Source organism: Suricata suricatta, chromosome 9, assembly GCF_006229205.1.
Source record: "Suricata suricatta isolate VVHF042 chromosome 9, meerkat_22Aug2017_6uvM2_HiC, whole genome shotgun sequence".
Taxonomy (NCBI): domain Eukaryota; kingdom Metazoa; phylum Chordata; class Mammalia; order Carnivora; family Herpestidae; genus Suricata; species Suricata suricatta.
Window position 1 is genome coordinate 120,748,268 of NC_043708.1, and position 15,020 is coordinate 120,763,287.

The 15,020-nt window shown below is 45.5% G+C and overlaps 1 protein-coding gene across 1 annotated transcript in view; it reads right to left on the bottom strand.

Moving 5' to 3' along the window:
- Positions 1-8,062: 8,062 nt before the first annotated feature.
- Positions 8,063-15,020, bottom strand: part of TJP1 (tight junction protein 1) — a 231,169-nt gene continuing 224,211 nt past the window's right edge. Inside the window, exons 27-29 of the mRNA XM_029952281.1 lie at positions 13,331-13,548; positions 12,015-12,158; positions 8,063-9,607 (exon numbers count right to left, since the gene is read on the bottom strand). Coding sequence (XP_029808141.1) covers positions 9,513-9,607; positions 12,015-12,158; positions 13,331-13,548 — 457 coding nt within the window. The 3' untranslated portion in view covers positions 8,063-9,512. The remainder of the gene's footprint in view (positions 9,608-12,014; positions 12,159-13,330; positions 13,549-15,020) is intronic.

Here is a 15,020-nt window from a genome sequence, read left to right on the forward strand (position 1 = left end):
TCCCCAAAGGCAAGGGAAATGAAAGCAAAACTGAACTCTTGGGACCTCATCAAGATAAAAAGGTTCTGCACTGCAAAGGAAACAATCAAGAAAACTAACAGGCCACCGACAGAATGGGAAAAGATAGTTGCAAATGACATATCAGATAAAGGGCTAATATCGAAAATATACAAGGAACACACCAAACTTCACACCCACAAAAGAAATAACCCAGTGAAGAAATGGGCAGAAGACATGAACAGAGACTTCTCCAAAGAGGACATCCAGATGGCCTAAGGGCACATGAATTGATGCTCAATATCACTCATCATCAGGGAAACACAAGTCAAAACCACACTGAGATACCACCTCACACCAGTCGAAGTGCTAAAATGAACAAATCAAGAGACTATAGATGCTGGTGAGGCTGTGGAGAGACGGGCACCCTCCTACACTGTTGGTAGGAATGTAAACTGGTGCAGCCGCTCTGGAAAACAGTGTGGAGGTTCCTCAAAAGACTATCCATAGAACTCCCCTATGACCCAGCAATAGCACTGCTGGGGATCTACCCAAGGGATACAGAAGTGCTGATGCATAGGGGCACATGTACCCCAATGTTCATAGCAGCAATGTCAACAATAGCCAAAACATGGAAAGAGCCTAAATGTCCATCACCTGATGAGTGGATCAAGAAGATGAGTACTACATACACAATGGAGTACTACATGGCAATGAGAAAGAATGAAATCTGGCCATTTGATGTAAAGTGGATGGACCTCGAGGGTGTCAGGCTAAGCGAAATAAGTCAGGCGGAGAAGGACGGATACCATGTGTTTGCAATCATGGGTCTAACAGGAGAACAGGAGAAACTTAATGGAGGACCAGGGGGAGGGGAAGAGGGGAAGAGAGTTGGGGAGAGAGAGGGACGCAAAACCTGAGAGACTATTGAATACTGAAAATGAACCGAGGGTTGAAGGGGGAGGAGGGAAAAGAGGTGGTGGTAATGGAGGAGGGCGCTTGTGGGGAAGAGCACTGGGTGTTGTATGGAAACCAATTTGACAATAAACCATAAAAAATAACTAAATGCTAAAAAAAATAAACATTAAAAACAATTAAAAACTAAGTAAATGTGAGAATAGAGATGAAGTCACCACTTTCCAGATGGGTGATAAGGAAGAGGTAATTTAACTTCCTGCAGATGAGCCAGGGCTCGGGCAGGAAGGCTGAGCCAAGCCCGGTGCTGGGACACCAAGCAGAAGGGGCTAGATTCAGACAATGGACATGGACGATGAAGAAGGCCAGAGTTGCTCTGGCTCAAGTGGAATGCAGGTTGGAGACGCCAGCCTGCAGGCCCAAGCTGCAGCAAGTGCGGTGCCCTGGCATGTGGGGCTGTGGAGGCATCCCAGGGGAATGGGGATGGAGCCGGGGGGATGGGGATGGAGCCGTGGCGTCAGGGTTGCTGGTGGTCGTGCAAGCAGGAGAGGCTGGCGCCTGCAGGGGTGGGTGTTTGTGAACGCTCACCTCTCCCTGCCAGAGCAGGGGGCCACACGTCATTCGCCTTGGCCTCTCCCATTAGGGCACGCGAGGCTCCTACACGTGGTCAGCAGTGTTGGTTAAACCAGTCACTACACGGACAACTGTTTATCTCTTCAGGAAGCCCAGGATGCAGAGAAGTAGAAGAGAAGGTGAAGAGAAGGAGGAGGGGGAGGGGGAGGTAAGGAGGGAAGAGGGAGGATGGAGGGAATGAAGGAAGGGAGGAAGAATGGAAGAAAAAAGGAGGAAGAGAGGTCCAGACTCAGATCCAGACAGTCAGAGGCTCTGTCTGGTCAGGGTAGGACTCTGTCCTCATGAAGTTCCTGCTCCCTTCCCCGCGGGGCTGTTGACAACTTTTTCTTCCCAGTGCATTTCAAACTTGGAAATCGTTCAGTAGGTAACAAGTCTGGGGTTTTTATCGTTTGCTTCCTAATTGCAAGGCTCATGAGAACAGTAGCGGTTGCCATCTGTACAGTATTCATCATCCTGCCGCAATGGGGGAAAATGAGTAATTTTAGCATAAAATGTAGAACTGCCATGAAATTCAAATTGCAGTAAGTTGACAAGAATTATAATGTTTGCAGAAAAGCTCATCTAGGAGGCAAAAGTCATCATGTGGAAAGCAGCAGCCTGGCCGCCTGAGAAAAATGGCTGCCGTCACCGCAGGGCAGGTGGGCCTAGGCCCTCTGGCCCCGGCCACACTCGGGTTGACCATTCTGCCCAGGATGGACCAGACCGAGGCTGCTTGGTCATTTTTCCTGCACCCTCTTGCTCTTGAACATAAAATAAGGCGGAGAAAATAGGGAGGTGGGGCAGCGCCTCTGCAAATAAAAGAGTTATGATTCCACAGATTACCAGCTGAGTAGGCAGAATTCTTGCCAAATCAGTTATGCACCGGCGAGAAGGTTTCTCTCGCCTTCCGGAAACAGGATTGGTTTCTTAAAGGGGTCAATAACCAAAAACACCTCTAGTCATTCTGCAAACAACAAGCCTGGGCCCTCAGCCTGTGGTCTGGTCACGGGTCCAGGGAGATGGATCAGTCATCTGGCAGCCAGAGGAAAGGAAGGAACCTTCCTGCCGGTCCCAGTTGTTGGCATCGCTGCATAGGCAAATGGGAAATTGCAAAGGCCGAGCGTGTGTGGATTATTTATACTGTCCTCTATGTGGCAGAGTGCCCAGATCCTCCTGTCCATCACAGACTCCAGAATTAGCTCCTCCCGCGGTCTGTGGACCCAGTGGTGCCTAAAGTTAACATGTGGTCACTTTCACAAAGGCTGGCTGGTCTTGCGTGACTTTCCCTCAAATACTGCAGTGGAGCTGGAAGGCGACTTCATGTCCCCTGTCCACACAGATGCTCCGGATCCTTTTGCAGTCCCAGCAGCCCTCACCAATGCAGGGCTGTGTGGCTTTGCAGGGCAGGAAGCCATACCATTGGAGTCCTTTCCATCCGCAGCCAGGCTGGAGTAGCTTTCGGCTAGGTAAGCCCATCCCCATTTGCCAATTTCCCCAAGTTATAGTTTCAGTGCTGCCAAGGGGCACCAGGAAATGAGCACTGACATTCCAACCTGCCCTTGATAAGGCCAGAGCTCTGAGTGGAACCGGCAGTTCGGTTTTACTGGGAGGGATTTTGACTAGAGTCTGTGGTCATGTGTCAATAGGGCACATGCCCTGCATGCCCTTCTGCACTGAGCTGCTCTCAGCTGCTTCCTGGGCCATTCTCCAGGGCGACACCTGCCGGGAGATGCCGGTTTGAGGAAATCAGCGTATAGGTCAGGACGGACTCACTGTGGCAGCAAGCAACACTGCTCTGCCCCAGGGCGGGTGTGCTGGGCGGGGAGGGGAGGGGAGCGGAGGGGCGGGGCGGGGCGGGGCGGGGCGGGGGGGGGGGGGGAAGCAGGGAGGACGCAGCGAAAGCCTTCTGTCCCTGGGCTGGGCAGGGAGTGTGGCATATTCAGGGGTGGCAAAAGTCACTGAGTGGGAGACAGAGAGGAGGAGGGTGTCTGCCTGAGTGCCAGGACCAAGAAGGGTGCTGGGACCCTGAGATAAAGACATCCTCTGCCACGCTGTGAAATGGTAACCGCTGGGGAATTTCTCTGAAGGCAAAAGAGCTGGAACCTTCCTGAACTATCACCCACACTTCCTGATACTAGCATGGCCCCGGGGATTTGGAGTGTTCCCTTCTGAGACAAAACACACCTTACGCTTCCTTCAAATTCTAATGGCAATGATTGAGAAGAAATTTGTGCATAAGAAACAGGAGCGCACTTGAAAGAGGAGCTAAGTGCAAAGGAGCAGGGTGGTGGGGGGCGGGGGGCGGGGGGGTTCCCTGAAGGCAAGTGGGTGATTCAGTTTCTGGCAGTTTTCAAGATAATGGCCACATTCACTTCTGTCCCTGCAGGCCAAGGCCTTGAACTTCTGGGGAGACATTCATAAAAGCACTTCTGAGGGGCACTGCCTCTGTTTCCGGGGCCTGAGGCCAGCCGGTGCAGAGCTGCTCTGGCCTTCTGGTTTGATCTGCCCTCAGTACTGCGCTGTCCTCACCGCGTCCACATATGAACCAGGGGAGAAAGGCTGACGTCTGAAGGAAGAAAGGACCAGCATCCTGGGAGCCCACTCGGTGTCTGTGCTGTCACAAACGTGCCCAATTAACAGTTGCTACAACTGTGGGGCAGGTCCCCGAGGTCTGATACAACACTTGAACCATGTTTACTCAAATATTCAGAAATGAAGGGGAAAAAAATCCTTGTCCCGAGGGGCCAAGGCATGAAGGCAGGGGTGGGAGGGAGGCCCCAGCTTCTTGGGGCGCTGGCCCCTATTTGGGGAGCCTCTGTTTGCACATCCACTCTTGTCTCTGGGTTGCTCGGGATGAACCCAGGGAAACCCTGAGACTGTCGCTTTATGCTATTAAGTACAGTCTGCTAAGAGTCTATATTAATTTAGAGCACTTGGTTTCAAGGATTTAGAGCTGTCCCCTCATGACCCTATTTCCGCCCGATGAACACCAAGGCCAGGGCCGAAAGACAAGCTTTATCTTCCGCGGGACTTGGCCTCACCTTCAAGTTGTCCTCATACAACATGGAAGGGACTCATTCCTCCAGGCGCTCTGGGAAATCCCCGTGTCTTCGAAGTCCCCTCCTAGAAGCCCCACCACTGGGGGTCTAGCTAACGGTACCCTCGGCCCTGATTTGAGGTTTGTTTCTGCCACAAACCAGCTGCCAGGCACTGAAGGGTTTTAAGTGTGAATACTCTGCTTTTCTCCCCAACATTTAGATCTTATTAGCGTATCGGTTCTCTGTTTTTACATTTTTCTTCTATCTCAGTTTCTCGGAAAAAAGAAAAAAAATTTATGCCCGGTAGGTTTTCAAATCCACTTGACTAGGAACACCTCTGTGGATGAATGGCATTGTCGCTGTCTCAAAAAAAAAAAAATTGTGACTTCAAACTTTGTGTAAATACATGAATGCCAACCCACCCCCGCCCCCACGCTGGTGTGTGCACCTCCCGTGCGGAGCAGAGAAGGGCGGCGCCGCCTGCCCGGGGCACCGAGTGAAAACTGGCTTACCCCCGCTGGCTGGCATCCCTCCTGCAGGGAAAATACGCAACAGAACTCAAGTTTTAAGGTTCATAGGTATGTGGTTTCTAAGACAACTGGAAACACAGCTCCCTCGGAAGAGCCTGACCTGCAGAGGGAGGGCGGAGACCCGGGCTCTGGACGGCCCCACACCTCCGGTGTGAGCACCGCTGGCGCCACCTCCCAGGGGGCGGAGCGCCCTGGAGGCAATGTGTAAAGCCTCGGCTCCCTACAGTAACCTACAAAAATAGGATCTTAACAAGTTTAATGTGTATGTTCTCGGTGAATTCTGAAAACGCTAAATTTTCTACACCCTGGTTAAGTGTCCCTTCACTGTCAAGTGGTTTGACAGGAAAGCACATTGCAAAAGTTAAAAATGCCATTGACTGAGCTTACACTGTGACCAAATTTACTGAGATGACAAATGGGTCTGTAGTTTGCAGGTTACAGTGGGTCCTCCCAGCTCTCTATCTGGGGAGGCTGGTTAGGGAAGCTGAGGACAGAGTGCTGGAAGTCTTCCTCTATGACCGACCTTGGGTCACCTCTGTGCCCAGTCATTTCTACAAAATCAGGAGCCAGCTTCCTAGCCAGCAATCGATCTTGAAGCTGCCGGTCAAGGCAAACGACAAACCTTGGGTTCCCCATTCGCCTGCATCTGCTGTCACACCCCCCCTTCCTGACCAACCGCATCCCCACCCGGGCCAGAGCCACAGGACCGAGTACTGCGCCCCCTCACCTGGATGCGCACCTGTGTGACGCCTGACTCAGGCTGCGCTGAGTCAGGAGGAGGAGGAACTGACTCCTGTAACACTAGTGGACATCCACTAGGGTTTTCTAGCAGGAGAGTCAGTCATATGGCAAAGCGCAAAAACAGCCTCTGGCACCAGAACCTGACCCTCTGAGTCACCTCAGTGTATGATGCTCAGTGCTACAGGAAGGTGGGCTGAGGGTGACAACGCCCTTAGTCCTGTAAACATGATAAAGCTCCAGGTGGATAAACCTTGCCTGACACTCACGCAGCATAGGAAAAGGCAGGCAGGTAGGTACAAACAACAGACTTGTGGAGTTATGTTCCTTTCACTAGCTTATATGGAAACACAAAGTCTTGCTTAGGCCTTGTGTATGTGGGTCTGTATTCACAATAATGACACATTTAAAACCGAACAGACCAGTGCACCTGAAAAGCTAATGTAACATTGTGTGCCAACTATGCTTCAATTAAGAGAACAGACTAAACGGCATGCCTCCCAGTACGTATAAAATTAACTCAAAATGCTTCACAGACATAAATGTAAAACCTAAAACTAAAAAACACTTGAAACCAAAAACTCTTCATGCTGTGGATTAGGCAAAGATTTCTTAGATAGGACACACTAAAAGCCCAATCTACAAAAGAAACAAACTGGACTTCGTCAAAAGACATTAAGAAAATGAACAGACTGAGAAAATATTTGCAAACACATCTGATAATGAATCTGCATGCAGATTCTGTAAAGAACTCTCCGGGTGCTTGGATGGCTCAATTGATTGAGCACCCGGCTCTTGGTCTCAGCTCGGGTCATCACCTCACTATTCTGGAGTTCGGGCCCTGCATCAGGCTCTGCGCTGATGGCATGGAGCCTGCTTGGGATGGTCTCTCCTCCTGACCTCGCCTGCTTGTGTGCTCTCTCAAAATAAATGCATTTAAAAAAAATAAGAACTCTCAAAACAGTAAGAAGGAAACAAGGCAATTTACAAAAACAAGATGTGAACTGATACCTCACCAAAGAATGCATGGCAGATAAATGAAAAGATGCTCAGCATCATGAGTCATCAGAGAAACACAAACCAAACCCGCAAGGAGACGGCCCAGGGCGGGGCTAAACACAAACACTGACAACAGCAAGAGCTGGTGAGCCACGGGCCCCTCTGAGGCAGCTGATGCGCGACAGTACAGGACCCCTGCAGGCAGAATGGCGGGTTCGTGCGACATTCACGTCTACTGGAGATGGAAGTCAGCGATCCCACACCTAGATGTGTGAGAATTTATGTTCACTCAAAAACCTATACGCAGCGTTACTCATAATCTCTGAACCTGGAAGCATCCCCAAAGCTCAGCCGGGGATGACAGACTGTGGTGCGCTCACACAGTGGGAGATGACTCCGCAACAACAAAGAACTACTAATGTTTGCAACTTCACAAATGGATCTCACATGCTTTATGCAGAGTGAAAGAAGCCAGACTCAAAGGCTATATACTGCAGGATCCCACTTCTGGGACAGTCTCAAAAAGGAGAAACTATAGGGTAGAAATCGCTGCCTGCTAGGGGCTGAAGTGTGTGTGTGTGGGGGGAGGGGGGCATAATGGGGGGGAAACAATAAACTTTGGGGGGATGGAGAAACTGCCTGATGTATTAATTGTAGTAATTGTTATAAAACTATGTATCTCTGTCAAAATTTGGAGAACTATACACTAAAATGGATACTTTTACTGTAGATAAAAAAGATAAAGCAAATAAAACAGACCAAATCTATCTAGATGTGCACTTTCTAGCAACAACCTCTATGTCAATACAGGCAGTGGTTAAATAAATATGGCAATCATGATGGAATATTTATAGCCATTAAAAATCATTTTCTACCCCCAAATGTTACGACATAAGAAAATGTCCATGTTATTATGTTTTTGGGGGAAAAGCAGGAGACAAAACTATATACAAACTAGTCCTAAGGGACACAACGCACACATATATATTGTATATTTACAGATGCAGTGGAAACACTGCCAAGAACTCTCTGGTTGGCCTCCTCCTCCTCTGACTCTGTCTCGAGGTTTCAGGGCTCACCCGCCCCGGCGCCCTGGCCTCGGGACGCACTCGGTAGACACCCCACTTGATGAGGCAGGCGCCAACGAGCGGATGGGGTGATGTGCAGGACTTTAAGCAGGATTATAAAGTTGCATAAAACTAGAAATCATGGGGAAACAGACCAAACCAGCACTTTATTTTAAAAAGTTTATTCTGCAGATTTAGAAATTTGAGTTTTTAATAACTGCAAAAGAAACTCAGTCACACCTAATGAATGATTAACAATGTAGTGGTGTATTATCTAAACAGAAATCGTGCTGATGTGCCATAATAAATTGTCTATTAGTAAAAAAATACACTTTAGGGCACAGCATGGTATCACAAATTACAGTCAGGATACTTTGCAAGAATTTAATCAAACTAGAGAATTCTGAGTAACTGTATCTTTTTAAATGCAGCACTTTTAAAAATGTAACAACTCTGTGCATTCTTTTTTTTTTTTAAAAATGACCTTGTAGGTGTCATAGAAATGCTGCTTTATTGCTGCAGAGGTCAAAGTTCAAGGCTCAAGAGGTACAGGAGAGAAATACAAAGGTAGCCTTAAGAAACTTGGTTTTGTTTATGTATAAAAAAGGTAAAGTTTATAAAAGTTAATTTACAAACCAAGAACAAAAGTGGTATGCACGCATTATGTACAAGCATCCTTAAAACAGCAAAAATTTCAAATGCATAGCCAAAAAGAACAGAAAACCACCACTGCCCCTTGGAGGAAGAAGAAAAAAATCCCCAAATCACACCATTATTTTCTTTTGGGTGATTATACATTTCTGAAACCACCAAATCCACAATTTACTCAATCTTTTTCATGATACAGTATCTAGATGTGCACAAAAGCCATAAAAACTTATTAATACACAGAATTATCTAAGAATTAAAAACATGAGGGTAAGGCATTCCTGCTGGTTAGTACGTCTGTGGTGATATGGTTAATTTATAGATCCAAAGAAGCCACAGAACCAGTCTCACATGCTTTGGTGTCCTTCCCTAAAAAGATGTGTTTTCATATACAATAAGGAATTGTCTTCACTTGACTCCCCCCACCCCCTGCCAAAAAGAGCTATAAATTCCCCTTGCTGTACATTTCTGTCAAATCTACTACACTGGTTTATATGGTTCCAGGTACATTTTTAAAATGGGTGCGTATTACCTCATGCATAATAAAATAAAATGTGGATGCCAGGCCAGGGCCACAATAAAGTGTGAAACAGTGTACTTTGGAAAGAACAGAACTCAAATGCACCCCCCCCCCCCATTTACTGGCTGGTGTTTTAACGGAAATCAATATGTGAAGTTAAGCAGTGGCCATAAAAAAGTACAAAAATCATTACAAAGCAAACCATCCTTGACCCTCCAGCCAATACCAATAGCTGTTCAATCACAAACACGCAGTCTGCAGCTCCTTTTCTGACCACGGTGCAGGGGCATGCTCACTAATCTTCATCTGTTCAAACAAAATGCTTAATACTAACAAATTGCAGTATCAGTTCTAAGAAAAGTATAATACTTGAGAGAGTGCTTCCATTTAGATTTAGTAAGTTTAACCCAGTTTCACATTATTTGATCAAGTTCCTATATTTTAAGAATTAAAAGTGGTCAATCAGGACAGAAACACAGTTTGCTCCAACAAGGTAATTTGGATCTCCAGGAAGACACTTGTTTTGCCAGGTTTTAGGATCACCTATGAGAGAAAAAGAGGTTCGTGTGAATTGCGGCCGGTTAAAGGGCCCGCCCCAACGGTCTGCAGTCGTGGGGCAGAGATAAACGTGTCCTCCCACACCTGCGGCCTCCTCTTCAGCATATCGCTTGGATCAAAGCTCTAAGTGCTATACTCTAATGAAGACCCACTGGCATCTAAGGATTCAAAGTGGTTTCAGATTTCTCCTTTATTCTTTGTTTTCAAGTTCATGCCTTTTCAAACCATGAAAGAAGTTGGGGCGACCAAATATGCCGGGGGTAGTTCCAGTGCCCAGGCCCATAGAACTATTAACAGTGTTTCTAAAAGTTGGGACCCATTTGAATGGAGTATGAGAACACATTTCTCACACTCAGTTACAGACCAATGAATGAATGCCTGAAAATTTCTGCAGAATTTGGCTCCTTCTGGAAGGAAGACCTTTCTTCCCCTTTACCCGCCCCCCCCCCCCAAATCAGCAAGAACTTCTCAGCTCTAAACTTGGCTTTGAAAATTCACTGACTATTGAGTCTGAAACTTCGGTATTTCCATTTTTAATAAAGCTCTTGTTGATGTGAGATTTGCAGCTGAAGCCAAGAGCCCCAGCTGCGGACATCAAGCGTGAAGAAGGCTGGGGCAACAGCATGTCTCTGTGGTGTCCAAGGCAAGGGATATTCGAAGCTACCGACTTTGCTTTTCTTACACAACAGTTCTTAACCAGGAGCCATTCTGCACCCCTGTGGGACAATGTCTGTGGACGTTTCTGCCTCTCACAACTGCCATCTGGAGAGCAGAGGCCAGGGATGCTGCTACATCGCCCACTATGCATAGGACAGCCCCTATGCGCAAAGAATTCTCATCTGGCCACAATGTCTACATCATGCCAAGGTTGAGAGACCCTGTGTACAGTGAGCCATACACCGAAATGGTCTCTGAGTCACGATCGGCTCAGCAGTTTAAAACTGAGTGATCTGACTTCACAAATCTCTATGGGCTTATGCAGTACCGCAGAGAACAGACTGCTCAGGCATAAGGCAGAGTGAGGACAACTCTTTGGATGTTAAAAAAAAAAATCTTAATTTCAGGCTCAAGTTTTTTTCTAGTATGCTAATTTTTGCTGGGATTAAGTCAGTAGTTATCAAAAGCTACCCCTGACTTTCTAAACAGAAACTTATAGTAGGAAGCATTCTAGAGCCATATGGGATTAAGCAGGGGTACATTTCTTTTCCATCTGAATGCACTCAAAATTTAACACAGGAAAAAGTTGTTTCAATCTAATAAAATAACTTTTGTTCTGTGCCATATAAAACAGGAATAACAAATAGATAATTTATGCTTCATATATTATCTGGGAAAAAACCGTTTTTAAAACAAGTAACTACCATAGATAGCTACTTTAAAGATTTTCATCCTAATTTGGTCTAGAAAACAATCACAGCTCATGCTATGACTTGACACCCAGAATATCATGTTTTAAATGCAGTTTTATTAATTTTAATTCATTAATTCAAACTAGGCTAATAAAATGCTTCTCAGTGGAGTCCCTGAGGAAACAGCTTTACTATCTGGTGTGTTAAATTAATTTATTAGCTTTTTTTCAGAAAATGGTGTACCTGCAGATATCAGGAAACACACACACACATAATTTTTAATCTTGGGTAGTATTATATTCCTCTATAACCTTTATACCCTAAAGCTTTGTTTCATATTAAAACTGCATTATATTTCCCTGATTTAATAAAACTCAAAACCAAAACTTTAAATTCTTATTTTTCTATATTAGGTTTAATTAAAATAATCTATACCAAAAAATAGAGAATGTTTCAACTGGTAACTTATGTAGTCACCCAAGGAAATGAGAAATGTGAAAATGCGATGGAAGCTTTGAAATTATGATCTTAAGAGCAAAAAAAAGCCATTTAAAAAGAGTGTGTACAACAGAAGTTATTCAGGGTTTTACATGGAAAACCATGGCCAAGTATGATCCCAGTGGAAGGTATTTTTTGTCTTGCAAATTCTCTGGTATCTATACTTTGTAGACTGAAGAATTAAAGACTGATAAAACAAAAAATAGAAATTATTATATAAAGGAATGCTTGTGTACGTAGAGCCATAAAAATTCTCCCACTGCATCTTAAAAATTTTGATAGAACAAATAATTTTGTTGAACACCAAGAAACAGCCAACCTTAGGCCAAATCATCAATGTTTAAAAGGCAGAAGCTTCTGTACCTTTCCATATTCATTTATATATGGACCACAAAGAGATTTCAGAACACTGGTGATGCCTACAAGGCCACAGGAATGGAGGGAGAGATATGCTAATGAATAATAGCATGTGGAGCTCCAACAGCCCAGGGATTGATCAACGACAGCACCCAAAGCCCCCAAAGGACAGAGTGAAGACAGCATACCCGACGAGGAGTCGGATGATTTTAGAGCAAAAGACCAACCGTCAGGAGTCATGGACGCACAGTGTGGTAAGCGCAGCTCCACGGGCTTCAGGAACTTGAGGCCATGGGGCCCACACATCACTAGGGGGCTCAGCAGCGTCTCACCTGCAGTCAAGGAAGGGGTGGGAGGGAGAAGTGAGATGAGGATCTTCTGTCCAGCCCACAGTTCTCCTCACCCTCCCTTCTAATGACACGCTTTAAAGCCAAATGCAGTTAGTTCTCCACAGCTGCAGTGACCAAAAAATATATAATGCAAGACACATGTGTAATTTAAAATTTTCTAGTAGCCACATTAAGAAAAAAATAGGGACATAAATTTTTTAGTATTTATGTAATCCAGTATATCCAAAACATTATTATTTCAGCATGTAACCAACATAGTACATCTCTGAAATCAGTGTGTATCTTCCAGTACATTTCAGTTCATAATAACCACAGGTAGCTGGTGGCTACAGCATTTGATCATGAGGCTCTTGTAAGATACATTCAAATGTATTTTTTGTAAATCTTACTTAGATCTTATGTTTTAAATGCTGTATTTTCTACAGACTTGGTTTAAGGGGCCAACATATGTTAGTGTTCCAGCAAAATATAAGAAAATGAGCTGAAGTAACATATTTAAGGAAGTAAAGCAACTGCTAAGATTCCAAAAGAAGTCATCATATAGTGCATGTATCATCCTGACAGATTCAGGAAGACTATGAAAATAACAGCTTTCCCGGATCCCTTAAGTTCAGAAACACACATGGTGATACCTGAGAGGGATAGGTTATTCACTCCGTTGAGCTCCTACTAGTGCTAGAGCTGGGGTGCCCAGCACCTGCCCCAAGAAGCTTCTGTCCTACAGTCATGTGACAGGCATGGAGCAAAGCTGTTCTGAGTGCGTGGTGCCTGACTGATCTCTAGACATGGAAGGAGTGCATGACACAGATTTGGTGAGGTCAGCTAAGACCACCGAGCAGACAGGTGGAGGAATGTCCAAAGCCCAGTCATCTGCCGTCATTGTTACTATCACAGGGAAAGTGAAGCCCACTGTGTCTAGTGTGCTCACTTCGACCAGCTTGGCCTTCCTGTGGGATAATCCCTGCCCATCTGTGAAGCCATCCAGGGCACCCCCTCCACAGTGCCCACTGGAGAGCCCTGAGGGAGAAATGTGCTGGGGTTGGCAAAGCAGAAAATGGGTCCAGATCATCCTCTCAGCTGAGCACTACAAGCTTTGAAGAGCACACAGGACAACTCAAGTTATTAAAAACTAAGCAAAAAATCAATACATTTACCTTTCTCCTTATCTAAAGGTGGGAGGATGCTGTTGTCTCGGCAGACCTTGAAATAGATTTCCTGCTCAATTCCCTCGGGAATGGCTCCTTGTGGGATAATTATACTAACGCCAGTTTCTATGGAACTCAACACCCCACCGTTGCTGTTAAACACGCCTCGGGCTGTGGCCACCACGGTGTGACCATCCTCATCTTCATCTTCTTCCACAGCTGAAGGGCTGAGAGTCCAGAAACAGCTAATGAGTAAACCCCCAACAATACACTGGAGTTTTTGTTATGATTCTAACAGGTGTTTTCATTTTATTTTATTTCTCCATTTAATCAAGAAGGTAAGTTTTTGGTGACACATTTTATTCACAGGAATAATAAATCATAATCTTCCTGGAGAAATCTACTTCATTTTTGAAGATAACTAACCAATTCCCCTTCATTACTGAATGTACAAAGCCTGATACCTTGCTCACCCAACTATTACTACAGTCCACTGGTTTTAAGAAGCACATTTTAACATCCGTGAAATTTGTTTTAAAACTGATGGCAAATCATGGTTTAAAAGACAGCACTTTTTTTTCTTCTTAGTGAATCATAAGAAAATGGTGCATCTTACAACTGACGGCATCTCAATCCTGTTAAGTATTAATTAGGTTCTCTATCTCCCTAAGCTTTTGAGCGTGCACACTTATGGCCGTGCTGTCAAAGCTTTCCACAATACTTTGGTATGGGTACACCCCAAGCACCCATGAACAGTGTATTTGCGAAGTACACAAAGAATAGAAGCCAAGGGATGTGGTATCAATGACTGCTTCAAAAGCATAGGCTACCAACACTTCTTGGGAGTAAAATTTTGAGTCACAACCTAAAGGTGAGCAGAAAGATGGACTGACATAGTAAGAGTGTGAAGGAAAGCTGCAGCTCATTCCCGCACGACCAGAGCAGCAGGGACAATGCTGATGTGGGGAAGGAAGAGAAGGCACCCCACCTCCCACTATGGGAAAGGTTCACAAAGAGGGGGAGGCAGCACATTTCCATGACTTTCCCTGTTTGGGGGAAGCAGGCAGCAGGTGACCCTCCTGGCCCTGGGTTCTGCCTGCAAGTGCATCTGTTTCAGCAGGTGCTTGACGATGGAAGTAGATTTAGGAGGCTGAGGTGAGCTTATGGGAGGCCAGAATAGGTCTAGAGAAAGGAGGAGATGAGACTCTCTCTGTCACACTTGCTCAGACATCTTAGTAAAACTATAAAAAGAGCATTTTGGGGTTGTTACATTATTTCTAGTGTCACTGTTGAACAGAGAGCAGACAGGGAACACAGATGCCTGGGTTTCTGAGATATTTTCCAGATGTAAGCAGGCCAAGGCTAAAAGTTGTGGAACACTATGCATAGTTGAGAGTACGGACTCCATAGTCAAATGACTAGAGGCAGCTGAATTGGGGCTCCCTCACCCTGTTTTGGGAAAAATGCAGTGTCACCCAACCTCAGTTCTTAGTAAAATGGGGGGTACTGACAATATCTAAGGACTGTACATGACTGTTAGCTTTATTATTTTATTAATATTCTCTTATACCTCTTGTAGGATCTTCCACGTAACAGCATTCATGGCAATAACATTTTGGACAACACTGTTCCATTTAAAAGTTTAAGTTAAGGGGCACCTGGGTGGCTCAGTTTGTTAAGCGTCTGACTCAGGCTCAGG